This window comes from Gopherus evgoodei, chromosome 6, assembly GCF_007399415.2.
Source record: "Gopherus evgoodei ecotype Sinaloan lineage chromosome 6, rGopEvg1_v1.p, whole genome shotgun sequence".
In the NCBI taxonomy this organism is placed as follows: domain Eukaryota; kingdom Metazoa; phylum Chordata; order Testudines; family Testudinidae; genus Gopherus; species Gopherus evgoodei.
Window position 1 is genome coordinate 87,438,769 of NC_044327.1, and position 15,319 is coordinate 87,454,087.

General features: G+C 39.6%; 1 protein-coding gene across 4 annotated transcripts; it reads right to left on the reverse strand.

Annotated features, from left to right (window-relative positions):
* Window positions 1-868: 868 nt before the first annotated feature.
* On the reverse strand, window positions 869-15,287 carry ANKRA2 (ankyrin repeat family A member 2). 4 transcript variants are annotated; one of them, XM_030565897.1, is made up of 9 exons: window positions 15,022-15,176; window positions 11,273-11,669; window positions 8,977-9,135; window positions 7,254-7,319; window positions 5,545-5,642; window positions 4,748-4,873; window positions 3,019-3,085; window positions 2,821-2,901; window positions 869-1,427 (listed from the first exon to the last, which is right to left on the reverse strand). In XM_030565897.1, exons 2-9 carry the CDS (start codon window positions 11,559-11,561, stop codon window positions 1,372-1,374), a joined length of 942 nt encoding a protein of 313 aa, XP_030421757.1. In that variant the 5' UTR covers window positions 11,562-11,669; window positions 15,022-15,176; the 3' UTR covers window positions 869-1,371. The 4 variants fall into 4 exon arrangements, with proteins under 4 accessions (XP_030421757.1, XP_030421758.1, XP_030421755.1 ...); XM_030565898.1 differs by having other exon boundaries at window positions 14,980-15,176; XM_030565895.1 differs by lacking the exon at window positions 15,022-15,176 and adding an exon at window positions 15,183-15,286 and having other exon boundaries at window positions 870-1,427.
* Between the last annotated feature and the right edge of the window lie 32 nt (window positions 15,288-15,319).

Sequence of the window (15,319 nt, forward strand, 5' to 3'; positions counted from 1 at the left end):
CCCTGACTTATACCTGGTACAACCTCAGTGAAGGAACAGGGTAAGTTAGGGGAGAATTTGGCCTGGAATTCAAGCTAAATTCATGTAGCTATTTAAATTTGCCCCTGGTTGTTTCATTCACTTTGAAACGATGAAACCAGTATTTTGTATTTTATTATATCTCTGGCTCTGACCCATGGACTAGTCTGGGGGTCCATGGGCCTTCCCAAGCCCTTTGTTCTGACATTTTACGTGGTGTTAATTTCATCCTGTTATATTTTTTAGGATAATTCTTAAACAGCACAGTGTAAGGGACATGTAGAGGAAAAACAGTGCTAAGAATCCATAACACTCTAACATTCTGTTTCAAAAGCTGATTTGTTGTTTGTGCAAAGATTAAGAATCACATTCTTTGCCTTTTTGAGTTTAGACTTGGTAAAGCAGAGGGGAGCCTACCAGGGAGCCAGTCACCGCTTCCTGATTCTCTGCCTTTCCCCGGTGCAGGTTAAATTGGCCTAATGACTGCTCTAAAACTGCATCAGCTGGCAAGGAGATACTCAAGGGACTATGTCAGCTGAAAATAGCTGGCTGGGGTACAGTGCTCTCTAGGTACTTTTCCCCTCCTCCCCGCCCCACCAATCACTGACATCCACTATGCCAGGCACTTTGAAGAGGGTGGTTTAGGAGCCAGATATGCCGGGTCTAAGACTGCTGGGGACTCCCCCATGCCAGGGGAATCCCAGTTAAGGGAATGCTGTCTCTGCACAACCTGATTGGCAAAAAAGAAGCAGAGCAGAGAGTCTGTTTCTGATTTAGGTCCTTAAATCCTTTGGAGCAAACTACTGAGTGGAATTGAGCTCCCATTGCCGAATTGCTTTTTCCCCCCACAAAAAACAGTTTAATCAGACAAATATAGAATTTGACAAAGTATTTTAATTCAACTGCATAAGAATTTGTAAACAACCACACATTGTGCACTTTTTTTGTCCTATAAACAATAAAGACACTTGTCTTCTGTGGTACACACCTAAAAATCTAAAACGAAGTCTATGTGAATACCATATCATTGACACAACCTAGCGGAATACTCTGTAGAAAGTGAACTACTGTACTTATGTGAACATTTACGCAGCTATAATTACATTTTTATTCAAGGTTTTCATGCAACACAGATTAAATTTTTTAAAATTTACATAAAATACATTTACAAAAGGATCAATTATCAGAGATTTCTAGGAACATCAGTGAAATACATAAAGTATGCTAAAATCTGACTAAAACCAGCAAATATTTTCACTGAGATAAAGTTAACAAGCCTTTATCACTGATTGTGGGGCTAAAACACAGTCCAGATCTTCAGGCCTGGAACAATTTTCTATTATCAGCAGGGCATTACTCCTTGATATTTTGAAGAAGCTGCAATAAATGAGCCTCAATAACCTGTTGAACTAAAGTGGAGAAACAACCTAGTTAATTACTGTTCAATGATTTCCAAATCACTACTGTTGTTGTATTTTACTGCTAGATGCTGACTTATTTATTTTGATTAGATGATTGTACAAGACGAACTAATGCACTCTGGATCCGTATCACCTATGAAAATTAAAACATCATGTAATGCAAAACACTGAATACACTAACAGAGGGCCAGTATGTTGAGTGAGCATGGGAGGAAGCCCTGATCTGTGGCCTGGTTTGGAAATGTAGATGGGATAGGCTAAGGTAGGGTATGGGGGATTCTAACCTAGAAGTGGAGAGCATGTGAGTACTAGGGGGTAAAATCATTGTCACTGTTGGAAACTTTGTAGTGATTTTCCTCAGTGTTCAGAATTTACACACTGAACCCGCTATGGGTTCCACATCTGAGCCATCCATGAAGTTATCAATTCCAACATAAGCCCAGGGGCTTGCAGCAGTTACATGCCTGGATAGGCTTATCATTTTTTATTCACTTCAGGGTTTAAAAAAAACTAAAGATTTCACATGGTTCAGACACCAGGGTCACCACTGAAGAGGCCCCTTTTTGACTCTGTACAACCATGCAGGACCCTGGAAGAAATGCCCCCTACCACCATGAAATGTTTGTGGTTTTAGATGAAAATACAAACAATTTCAAATAGTTCACAGAGGTAAGTCCAAGAATCCTGTGACTATTTAATGTACATGAGAGCAGATGCCTGGCCCAAGTGCTCAAAAAACCGAACAACAATGTCCCCCTCTCAGAGAATGCTGGACCCCAGGCTGAAAGGCTGCTGGGAGAGGGAAGGCAGCCTCAGCAGACAGGGCTCTTGTGTATCCCAACACACGGTTTAACGCTGTCTTCCTATGGCCAAACTCTTAGGAGTGGAGGGGGTAGTAGTGTCACTGCCTGCCCTCTCCTAGAATAAATCCTCTCTCTGGTACAGTTGTCTCCACATAGACAAAGGAGTTTGTAAATTAGATACACTCCCAACTGTGCCTAAAAGACATGGCTCAAGAACAGTGACTCTTTCACTATTGACCTGGGCTCATGAACTAGAGGTGAAAGACCTGTGACTAGTTCCTTGAACAATCCAGGTCTGTCCTCTAAATTACATATTGTAAGATGTACGCAGCGTGTGCTGCTAGAGCTGACACTTTAATAGATTTTGAAAGCACAAGTCAAGCAAATAAGACAATGTGAGTTTAGTCAATTAATATTTACATAATTAAGATGTTTAACTAGCCCATAATCAACTGAAAATAACAGCCCTAACAGACTTAGCAATCTAGAACTATTTTGGGACAGGGACTTTTATCTTCTTACATGTGTAAAGCACTGTTACTGTAACTACACAAACCTAAAGGGCTCTAAATCCTTACCACTCCGATGGCCTAGAGCCACAGCCAAATCCATGGAATTATAGCCAGAATCTGTCTCAATAGTTGGATCAGCACCATTTTCTACATAAAATAGAATGAACAAAATCCCTAAATTATGCTGATAATTAGTAGTTCATCATTATCAATAATAAAATTATTTTAGGTTTGATTTCTTAATGTTATCCTTAATGTGCTCACCTAAGAGAATTTTTACACATTTCACATGGTTTCCATGTACTGCATAGAGAAGAGGTGTCCCTCCATTCTGCAAAAGAAGAAAAAAGACTTAGAGTCTTTAATAGCTGGAGTTCATGTATCTAGTTCAAAAACTGAACAGACTGTATCTGTAATTCCTTCCTGATAATAAGTAGTACACATATGTGACTCCTTCAGATAACAGGGGTCATAATGTGCAATGAAAAAGTCACCAGCTCTTCTCCAACTATGGTTTTCTGTGTCCCCCATCTTCTATAGGTCTATATTTAGGCCATAATCCTGGAAGTGGGTTGTGTCTGCAGACCCCTGTTCCTGTGACTAGTCCTAATGAACTGAAAAGACCTTTGCATGGGCAAATCTGTCTCTGTGAGTCAGACTGCAGAACCTGAAGTTTGTTGACTCTTCAAGGCAGAAACTGCCCCAAATTGTTTGTGTTTCCATGAAGGCTGTTCTAAATTATAGCAATTGCCAACAGCCCAAAGAGCAGGAATTAGCAGATCAACTCCCACACAAGGGGTGATCACAAGGGCTGGTTATGCCAGTTCCATGCCCAAACTCCAGAATGGCACAAATTAACCAATCCACACCTCAATTCTGGATCACTGTTTTTACTGCTATTGCTTAGTACTGAGCACACTGTTGATGCAATATAAATAAAGTGGCAACAGACATTTTTACTGCATTAATATGGAAAAATATTTAACTTGTACAAAATCTTCTGAAGCACTCATCACGTATATAAATTCCAGCCACTTCAGAAAACTGTCTATAAATTCAAAATCTGAAAACTGAAACCTTTTCAAATGTGACTATTAACCTGAAATACATTCTCATCTCTCTTATTTATATTTTGTACTGCTGCCATTGTTCTAAAGGAATCCTTATGGTGAAATGTAAATAATTCAACTGTAAGATTCATCACACCATAAAAATTGATTAACTTGACATTTATGTTAAAAAAGGGAAAACTGAGTAAGTGAATACTTTTTTAACTTAGACCCTTTCTCTGTTATGTTATCATACAGGCTTTTTTGCCCTTATGTTTCTGACAGTGCAGTTTAATCAATGACATCTCCTTTGAAACACAAAATTCACAAGAGTCAAAGGCCAGTTTCTGTCTTCTAAAAGCAGCTGCATTTTAAAGGTTATCTCAGATTTTGCCCTCGTCCCAGAGATATTTTTTCCCTGGCTTCAGGGAGTAGCCCTCCCCTGTGCTAATAATATCATAGGTAATTCTCTGTAATTTTCTGCATAAGGAACTCTTCTATAGTAAGTACTGATATAGCAAAGTTTTCTGTGGCAAGAAGACCTGGGTAGGGAACACCCCACTAGTTTGGAGAAAAACAAACACTTCACCTTCCCAAAAGGTCCATAGTAAGCCCTGGGGTATGAGGACAAACACTCAAGGTCCCTGATTCACAGCTATCATGTGAGCCCAGGAACAATCTCATCTAGCCCTCCTATTTCAGCTTAGAAGACACTCCCCATCCATCCCACCAAGAGACTACAGTTGGCCACAGAGACCTGAAAAAAAGTCTCTTGGTCCTGTACAAAAACAGGGACAATCAATTAGTACACCATGTCCTAGGTTTTCCAAGCTTACATTTCTGAAAACTTAATATGGGTTTCAAATCCATGTCTGTTCTAGAGTTAGGAGCAAATTTTTGACCAATGCACACTAAGATAATGTATGCTCCAGTGACAGACTTACCCAGTCATACTCGTTTACATCAACTCCACAATCAAGCAGCATTTTGACAATATCTGTGTATCCCTTACTACAGGCCAATGAGAGTGCACTTTCTCGCCCTTTCCCCAAAATCTGAGCATCTGCACCCTGAAGGAAAAAAAAAGAAAAAAAAAAAAAGATGTTACCAGTCCTATTTAGAAACCTTACTGTCACAGGCTGGAGGGCCCTTTAAGGCAAGCTGGGCTCAGACTTGCCCCGATCTAGCCCCGAAAGGGCAATTAGCGATCCCAGCTCGGTGCACTAGAGTTAGAGTGATTAAAGCTGCAGCTGGAGTCTGAGAGAGACTACAGAGGCAGCAGAACTCTACTACAGACAGAAATCCACAGGGATGCGGGGGGCGGGTAGTCCCAAAGACACCCATAGGGAGTAGAGTAGGCTCCTGTGGGGTGGCCCTGAGATAGGATTTGTAAGTAGAAGACTTCAGTAGATGAATGGAGCAAGAACATTATTCAGATTTGTTTGGATTTTCATTTGGACCTTTTCGTTACCTCAATGGGGATTTAAGCTTGATGTGACTTGGCTGGAGGGCTGAGCCACAGAAGATACTTACAGGAAGTGCTGGAGCTCAGGATAACAATGACATTATGCACTGACATAATGCAGAGCTCCAAAGCAGAATGTGCCCCCACCACATTGGCCTTTTATTTCCCCTTTGTGGGGCAATTAAAGTTATTACTTTTGCAGATGCTACTACATCTCTAAACTTAGCAATATAAAATGAACTAAAGATTTTGAGAAGAACTGTATTTTCTCCTTACATTCTGAAGCAGAAACTCTACCACTGCTATCTGCCCATGCGCTGCAGCCCACATCAGAGGGGTAAAACCTTCTTCATCTTTATGGTTGATTACATTTTCTGTTCAAAAGAAAAATACAGTTCAATGATCATTTTTGCTGCTGTACTGCAAGTGCTGTTAGAGTAAAGGTTGTGTCAACATTTCTGTTATGAACAGCTGCGTTTATAGTTCTACCATAAAGTCCACTCTGGCCTGACATTTTACATACAAAATCTAACCCTGACAGTGACAGAAATACACTTATCTATTCTGTGGGGGCGGAGGGGGAAGGAAAACCTAGCTTCTGATGACTTTCACATTTCCACAAATAAAGTTTTATTTTTATTCGAAAATATTGCAGGTCATTTAGCCATAATGTTGGCTATGGATACTTTTGGAGATAGTACAGCAGATGCCCCCAAAATAAACAAACATTCTATATTAATAGTTATTAGGCAATCTAAAATGTGTTTTTCCAAGATAATGAGCCATTCTAGTCTCTCAAATAAATAACACGTAAATCTAAGGTCTAGAATAAAGAATTGGCAATTTCATGTATTTGAATGGGGTTCTGTGCAGAGGGTTAAGCGTGTTCCCAGAAATGAAGGGGGGTGGTAAGTGTGTTTTTGTAGCTGATTCATTGGTTGGATGAGTTAATTTGTCCCTGATGGATGTTTGTTTTTTCAATGCTGTTGAGTATATTTACATTGTTGTAAGATAAATTAGGTGTCAGAGTACCCAAAGCTCTTATAAGGGTAACTTTTTTTTTTAAACCATTAGTCAAATCTAAATAAATATATGCTCAAATTTTTAAAAATGAATTTGCTTTCTCTGGATTCCCAATCCTTTGCCTCCTACAAAGGCGAGACAGTTTTACTTGCATGAATGCCAACAAAAAGCAAATTTCAGATTTGTATATTCAAGCATAACACCACCTTAGGCCAACAAACAGATGTCAGATGGTAATGACTTTCAATGACTGCCTACAATGGCCAGATTCGTACCACAAAAGTTAATGTAAATGCTTGTGTAGCCTGTTGAGCCAGCCAGCGAGTCATCCATATTCACGCTAATATAATTACTTAAAAGGAGTGATGTACAGTGCAGTGGATGCTATTTTGCAGTTTATTTTACAGAAAATAATATCCATTATAAAATTACAATAGTTTCACTGCAGGATATTGCATAACTCAGATTTGGAATGATAAGCAGTGAAGAGCTGGCTGAAACTACAATATAATGCTCTATAGGTTAACTGATAAAATTATTAATATAAATACACTCACTTTAGTGGGAATTTGTTTCAGACTATAAATGCAGTAAAGAAGAGTACAGTTAAATCACCTCATAACTAATTTGCAGATTTTTGCATCACTCACTTTCACAGTTTATCTATATGCAGTCTGTAGCGTTTCTTCCCCCTGCTTCAGTACAGAAAGGATTTACATGTCATTCCCATTAAGACTAATGTTACTCTGCACACCCGAACTGCAGTGATGGGAGACACGACATCTTTAAAAGTACAGACAGATATTAAAAAATCCACGTCCATCATGAGTTTATGGGGCTTGTGACAGATCTGTGGGGGGGTTTTCTATGCAGCTGATGCATGTTGGGGGATATAATCTCATGTAACAAGGTTAAAAATCCTCCAAAGAAAAGATGAGGTTTAAAGCCCCTCAGACTCTCACCTTGTTCAATACGTGTGGCCAAATAAAGCATTTCCCCTTGAGCAGCCAGCTGGTGAACTGACAGAGCTGCAAAAAGAGCACAAAGATGTATTATGTGCACATAAGGCATGGTCCTGCTCCACCTGAAGCCAATGACAAAAGGAAGTGCTCATACTGATGTCAGCTTAACTTCTGAATCAGGTTTGCAGTCTTCTTAAAAGTGGTTCCATTTTTCCCACCAACTCTCATATTAGAAGGGCAAAATATTTTCCACTGATGTTGAATTACAAACTTTATTATATTCTCAATATCTCCATGAGATGGCTTCTTGCCACCCGGCTTGTAATTTAATGTCACTTTGCCATCAAGATTATATTGCCTTCAAGAATGTTTAAAGGAGAAAGATTAAAAATACCGAATCACTGATACACTGAGGACATGTTCTTTTCCGTTTTGAAACTATTAACCAATGTTTCCTCCAATGTTCCTTCCTGTTTAATTCTTAAGCTTATCTCAGGTTGCTTCACCAGCACTGAATTTTTATAGAGACCTGCTGCTGATAATGGTCAGACAAAGGGAATATTCTTACTTGTTTTAAGACTTAAGAAAGCTGCAAGCACTTATCAAACTCTTTGTTGCATTAGAATATCCAAAATACTCTGTGACGGGTGTCACAGTGTTCAGTATGAATCTAGTTGACTGCTTGTTGAAGTCAATAGCATAACTCCCATTGAGTACAACAAACATTGGATCAAGTCTTTTGTAAACATAAACAACATGACCTACTTTTCTATTGGGGAGGAAAATATTTCCTTTAACCTCCCTCTCCCCACCCCAACCTCCCCAAAAAACTTGGGGATGGAATAGGTTATTACAGCAGAGTGCTTTAATAATCTAAGAGCAAACATTTAAGGCCTTGATCCTGCAACGTGCTTTGTACAGGCACAGGGGGTCGGCCTATGTCAAGCTCACTGTGGGTACCACCATCCTGTCTTGGGGAAAGGCCAGTTATACATATTAATTGATAACACTTTGTGTTGTTTGCCAGTGGTTATCCATTACATAAATGTCCATTGTGCTATTCCAATTCACTGTTAGTTTGATTTCTCAGAAAGGATACACCTTTTATTCAGAAAAGGGCATTGTATGATATACCTCTGTATTCACTAGCCCAGTAGGAAAGAGGTAATTTTATAATTGAACTTCTAAGTTTAAGGGGGATGTATGCTTAAGATTTCAAATTGTGACCATTTGTAGGGTGAAAATTCTACTAGGTTATCAGTTTAAATTTAAAAAAAAATAATTGTACAGCTTCCTCTGTCAGTGCATCACTACAGAGCAGAGACTGTCTGAATATTTATTGTACAACATCCAGGACATTGTTGGCACTTACCCATTAATTAATAAGTTCTACTTGCTGTACCTACACTGATAACAGATTAATAGGGTTAAAAAAAAAATCAAGTACTTTCATTTAAAGACTACAAAGAATCAAAAAGGCCGTCTGTAAGGTCTTCAGCTCAAGACTTGGATACTTTCCCTGAAGATGTGCTTAGCTAAAGCATAACTCATTGGCTTCCATACAGAGTGAATGGAGATGCTATGTGCTATGCAGGTCAGGCTAGACGATCTAATGGTCTCTTCTGGCATTATTCTATGAAAGGTCCCAATGAAAAAGTCAAACATCTGACAAGCAGTTATTAACTTACAATTCACAACATTTACTATACCACAGAATACTTACAATTTACAAGGAGAGGTGTTGTAGAGACCTCATTTCCCCTATGTTTGTTAGTTAAAGTAGTTGACTGTTTTATGGGCGAAAAATGTTTAGTTGTTGATGGGGTGTAGACATGTCTGACTTGAATTCCAGGAGAAGGGGAAGTATGGATGTTGCATTCAGCTAAATTCAACAGGGAAAATAATTGATTTTAGAGACTGTAAGAATGCTAAAAGGAAAGCTACAGATTCTAAATCAAACTAGGTTACGCTAATGTTATAGAATATTTAAAACCTGTATTAAATAAGAGTGATGGAATATATTTCTTTCCACTATTAATTACATGTACAGAATAATAAAGTGAAAGGGCCAAATTAATCCCTAAATCAGTGATGCTCTAGGGATGAATATGGCCTACAATCATCCAAAGACCATAATAAAAATTTTCTACCAGGTGTCTACAAGAGCTATGTTTCCTTATTGGTACAGTTTCACCATTTCTTTAGCAAAACTACAACTGCATTGCAAATGATGTTTTATGACTATTGATCTAATAGAAATGGAGACCTCCCAAATTAATTGATGACTAGCTGTTATAGTGTGGGGAAGCTGGAGTCCTAAAGGTCACTCTATGCCATGTTTTATCTGCACTTTGCATGGGCTTATTTTCCTAGCTTTCCATTAGATGAGCATAGGAACAGTAATTTAAAATGATCTATTATATACAGTGTCCTTTGGATTCCAATTCTCAGGAGTGGCTATATTACTTCTGAGAACTTAGATTAGAAGCCAATGAATTAAAAAAACAACAAAACAAAACACTTTAAATGCAGGAAGTCATAAGTAGAATTAAGCTGCATTACTGGCTGAATTGATCTGGCATTAGTGTGCAATAGTAATTAAATGACTGAGGTTAATTAACATGTCCAGTAACTCTGGAGTCATACTGTAAAGAACTTCTGAGTGCAAATTCAGGAAGAGAACTGATTAAAAAAGTGTGTGACCCTGGGGCAAATGTAGTTCCAGCAAAATTACATTTTACTTGTAGGTCAAATAGCTGCACCTGTGGTTACAAAGTTAAATGCCCTAACCTGGTGGCTGAACTGGAGCCAAATACAAGAGAGGGGAAAATGGAAACCCGTAACGAGTCAAAGCGTGTATTCATTATGGCAAATTGATTAGATTCAATGCCATGACAAGACTGATTACTGATTGTTTGATATAGTACAGAAATGTGAAAATTAAGTTTAAAAGCGCAGATATTTAAGAAGTAACAGACATAAGCCTAGTTCTGAAAGCTGTTCTGTGTGAGCAGCCCAATGCCTGCACAGAACCCCCCTCAACTTCAATGGGACTGCACACACAGGTGTTAGGGTTTGCCCACATAGAACAGCTCACAGAATTGGACCCAGAATCACTAACCGCTTTCAAAAATAGGTGAAGATGACTCAACAAGGCAATTATTGCAGGTCTAGCAGCATCATACTGATCAAACAAGATCAAAAGAAGCCACTGTAAGCGACAAAATAACTTAAAAAAGTTTGTATCAATATTGGGGAAAAGATAAAACTCTCTAAACTTCCCCCAAAAGTGTATTAAAGCTAACAACTGATCCTGCAATTCTTTCAGTGAGGCACTGTGTGGGTACAAGGGTCTATCTATGTGCAACACATTGCAGGGTTAGGGACTAAGCCATCAAAAGATGATTATATTCTCAATGTGGCAGTAATTTAATTTTTCCAAAAATATCGACATCTGCCTCAATGTAGACTCATGGTCTAAGTACATTTATGACTTTTCTTCAGTCCTGTTTTTTTTTTGTTTGTTTGTTTTTTTAAAAGCCTGAAAGATATGTATACATATGTACTCTCAGGAGGGAAATGAGTTTTGAATTAAACCATTTTTTAACTGGATGTGTAACAGAAATGTTAGGGAATAAATTATAGAAAATTGCTAATGATTAAAACATCAATAGGCTAGGCAAGATAGTTTTACAAGTCAGCTTGCATGCTTTGCAATGGAACTTGCCTCCTGCACCTAAAATTTTCCACAGACTTTAATGGAAGTTTTGGGTGCATAAGGAATACAGGAATGGGCACTACTTATATTTTCCTATGCAATCTTTTGCAAATAGAAGACAGTGACATAATCATCCTGAACTTTGTTTTTTAGTTTTAAAACCACTCTAGAATGTTAGGAAACTATATGAATTGATCTATAATCTTAAGGATAAGAAGCAAAGAAAAATATTGGAAAAAAAGTGAAGGGGGGGTGGGAAGGGGAAGATAGTCCACACACAACTTGTACCATAAAGTTCAACCTTTAAATAAGACAGATGCCACTTCAAGGTCAGAGTTGACCTGGTCTTGAATATTTTTACTATCTTCTTCATTCAATGACTTCACAAACCGAGAACAGACATTCATATCAAATCTATTAGGCAAAATGAATTTCATTCCCATGGCGACACTCTGAGCTGGGCCATCTTCGGTGGTGGAGTCAAGCTGATGCTCTACTTTAATGTCCGGCATGTGAGACAGACTATAGCTGCTGGTGCACTCTTCCACAATTATCTGTGCCCCAACATCTAGATTTGTTGAAGATGCCATAATTTCAATCTCAACTATGTAAAATGTTGCTTCATGGTTTCCAGTTGGCAGTGGTTTACTATCATAATTTCCAACCAGTCTTTGAAGAGATCTGGACTTCAGAACAATCTACAATTGAACACAAATATTCTTAAGGTTTGAATACAAGGTCACAACTTCATAATGAAATAAAAATACATTATTACTTCTTCCTTTAAAGTCGCTGCAATTATGTTACTATGGATATAAACTTCAGGCCAAATCACAAAATCGGTATTAGATATTATTTATTGTTTATTCAAACAAAATTCTAATTGAAGCAAACAACAATTGTATCTAAATAAGGATTTCAAGATTTGACCTTTTAATTACTAAGGTTACAGCCAGCTCAATGCAAATAAATAAGACATAACATTGTCAATAACAAGGGATTTTGCCTCTTTGACTATCATTTAGCTGTCCCTAGCTATTGCATGGAAAACGTGGTTTGAGGAAGCACTGAAAACGTGTAGTTTGAAACTCTGATTTATTACTATGTGCCTGCCTGAAACACTCACCCTTTTAGTGAATACTTGAGAAGAAAGGATTACGGTAGGTGCATTTTATAACTCATTGAGGTAGGTGGTTCACTTTGTCCCACGTGGACATAAGTGTGACTCACTAGAGAAAAAGAATCAAGACTGAGCAGTAATGAGGTAGGAATCCTAGAATCAGTCACATCTCAGAAGAAGACTTAACCTGAACTCTGTTGTTAATTTCTGTATTAAAGATACCCGAGGGGGGAAGACAGGGACTTGGTCTTTTTGACTCTATATAGTGCATAAAGCATCTCCTCATAGGGCCATATCTTGTAGGCTTCATTAAGAGCTTTGCCTCAGTAAGAACTGTAGGATTTGGGCCTAAGGTTACATGCAGAAGGAAATATTTTTTTTCTTTGAACAGTAAAGAAAATTGTTAGGAAAAAAGTACCGTTTCAGTATTTGGTTTTATTTTTTTCCCCTCTCTCCCTCCCATAGCATGACTGTGTGTCTCAAAAAGAAAACTAATCCTGAGTGTAGCCTGCTGGTTTATAGTGAAACTGCAACACAATTATTAGGCCTGATTCTGATCCATTTATGGTTGTTTTACACTATTATAACTCAACTGACTTACAAAAATGTAAATAAAAAATATTGTTTTCGGATATGAGGACTAGACACAATGTTGTTAAACAAAGCTTTTGGATTTCAATAAGCATGATAATTCATTGACCCATGCAAGTTAGGTGACTTCACATCTCACAGGATTGTATCCTACATCAAAGCCTAAATTGCCATAGACAGGATCCAATTAGTAAGTTAGCAAGAAACAGTTGTTGTCCTTTATCGTACTGTATGTCACCTTGCAAAATCAAGATCTTAACAGAGTTACTATAGGTTAGGTGAAACAAGCGGCCATTCATTTCACTGTACCTAGGAAAACCTTTTCCAGCTAATTTGCTCTAAAAGAAATGTGTGTGAATTGCAATACATTTAGAGCTAATTCAAATCTCTAACTTGTAGACAAAATCCAGGCTATTATTAAACCAGAACAGAGTTCAGGACCCCAGTTATCTTCTTTTTTCAAAATAAAATAAAATAAAATAAATAAAAAGATAAACTCCAAGTGCTGGATACTATAAGGAGGAAGAATGGTTTATGGGTTAGGGCATTCCCAGTTCTGTGTAATCTTGGGGAAGTCACTCATGTAAGTCTTCCTGTGCCTGTGTAAAATAAGGATATTTCCCTAACCTGCGGGCATATTACAAGGCCTAATCTGTTAATGTTTATGAGCTACTCAAAAACTGTCATGATCACTACTAAAAATGTCTATATGTAAATTAAACTGTGCAGAAGTACACGTTTAGTTCCTCCAAATTCAGAGTCTTCTTTAACTCAGTTTTTCAGAGAAAACAAAGATGAGGTAGGAAGGAAATGGAAGAAAACATGATGGAAAAAGATTGCAAATGTAAGGACAGGGACCCTAAAATGGCAAGAATTTTTAATAGCCGTATGTTTGTTTTATTAGTATTTAGAATAAATAAAAAAGCACCCACCCCAGATTGAACCATTATTTAAAATTATAAAAAACACAAAACTCAATTAAGTCAGCTCATCCTTTGTCCCAGGCAACTAAATACTAACACCCCCACTGGACAGAACTTTAGTTACTGAGGCCTTGTCTACACCACAAGTTGCAGCACAGGTGAGGGAGTTATAGCGCTGCAACTTAGGAGGTGTACACATCTGCAGGGCATCACCAGTGCTGCAACTCTCTGTTTGCAGCGCTGGCCGTACACCCGTTGAAACTCGGGTATAGAGGATCCAGCGCTGGTCATCAGGTGTAAACACTCACCAGCGTTTTTCTTGACCTCCGTGAAATAAACAGGTATCCCAGCATACCAGAGGAAGCCTCTCTGGTAATCAAGCAGGTCTCCTTCCCCGCGGTTTGCAGGGGGGTTCGGGGAACGCGAGAGCAAACCGCGGGGAAGCAGGTCTCCTTCCCCGCGGTTTGCTCTCGCGTTCCCCTAACCCCCGTGCAAGCAGATCTCCTTCCCCGCGGTTTGCAGGGGGGTTCGGGGAACGCGACAGCACACCGTGGGGAAGGAGATCTGCTTGCATGGGGGTTCAAAAAACACCGGAGCAAACCTCTGGGAAGGAGATCTGCTTGGGGGGGGGTGTTCGGGGAACACTGGAGCAAACCGCGGGGAAGGAGACCTGCTTCCCTGCGGTTTGCTCTCGTGTTCCCCTAACCCCCCTTGAAGCCGCCCAACAGCGCTGCAGTGTGGCCACATCTAACACCACTTGCAGCGCTGGTTGCTGTAAGTGTGACCACTCTGCAGCGCTGGCCCTATACAGCTGTACTAATACAGCTGTAATAACCAGCGCTGCAAAATTGTAGATGTAGACCTACCCTGACTCTCTTCACAGGTCAAATGAAACAAGCACTGAAAGATGGTAAATCCAAGCTATTTCAGACGGGGGCAGAAAGGCAGTCCAGAGTGCTGGGATCCTTGTTATTATACTAAGGTGGAATTGGGATCAGTGCCTCCAATGATTACATCTCCAGCAGTGTATTATGGAGGTACGCTAGCTTTAGGTTATTTATGACTATTTATATAACCTTAAAATCTATCTGGAAGCTCACAGATACCAACTACAGATCCTGAGCATAGAAGTTATCTGATCGCTATAAGGTGTCCTGCTTACTAAGCAAGCACCCGCTTTCTACTCCAGTTCCAGCTTCCCATTCATTTTAAGCAGTGACCTCCTATAAACCAGAGGCTTGAAGCGACAAAGACAGTAACTAATGGCAGCGTGATCCGCATCCAGAACAAACGTGCTCGTTGGGCCACAGCTTCTAAACCAGCTGTTAAGCTATCAAGACCCCCACGTGACAAGTGCACTTCATTTCCGGATACCTTTGTTGCCTTATTAAGACAACGTCGCTGGCGGAGAGTCACCAAACGCTGCCTGGGACGAACCTTAGGCCCGCTACCGCCCGCAGCCACTTTAGTACTGGGCCGCGCGCCTGGTGTCACCGTTATTCGCACGGCGAAGGAGGGGGTGGGGAGCGAGCTCGAGGCGCGAGCCGTGGCAGTTCTCTGGGGTCGGACCTTCTCACCTGCGGCTCCTCAGTATTGTTACTGGCCTTGTTGTTATTGTTCTCCGTAACGTCACTTCCTCTCTGTTTACAGGATCCGGAGCAATGAAGTGTCTTCCAGCCTCACGGGCGCGCGCGTCCCGGAAGAGAGTTCCCAT

Excerpts from the sequence above, each read along its gene's own strand:
- ANKRA2 (XM_030565897.1), bottom strand. The coding sequence starts at position 11,561 with ATGGCATCTTCAACAAATCTAGATGTTGGGGCACAGATAATTGTGGAA. Across the intron at positions 9,136-11,272 it reads GGCATCTGTCTTATTTAAAG|CTGAATGCAACATCCATACT; the intron begins GTTGAACTTTAT and ends TGTTGAATTTAG. Across the intron at positions 5,643-7,253 it reads GGCCACACGTATTGAACAAG|AAAATGTAATCAACCATAAA; the intron begins GTGAGAGTCTGA and ends TCTTTTGAACAG.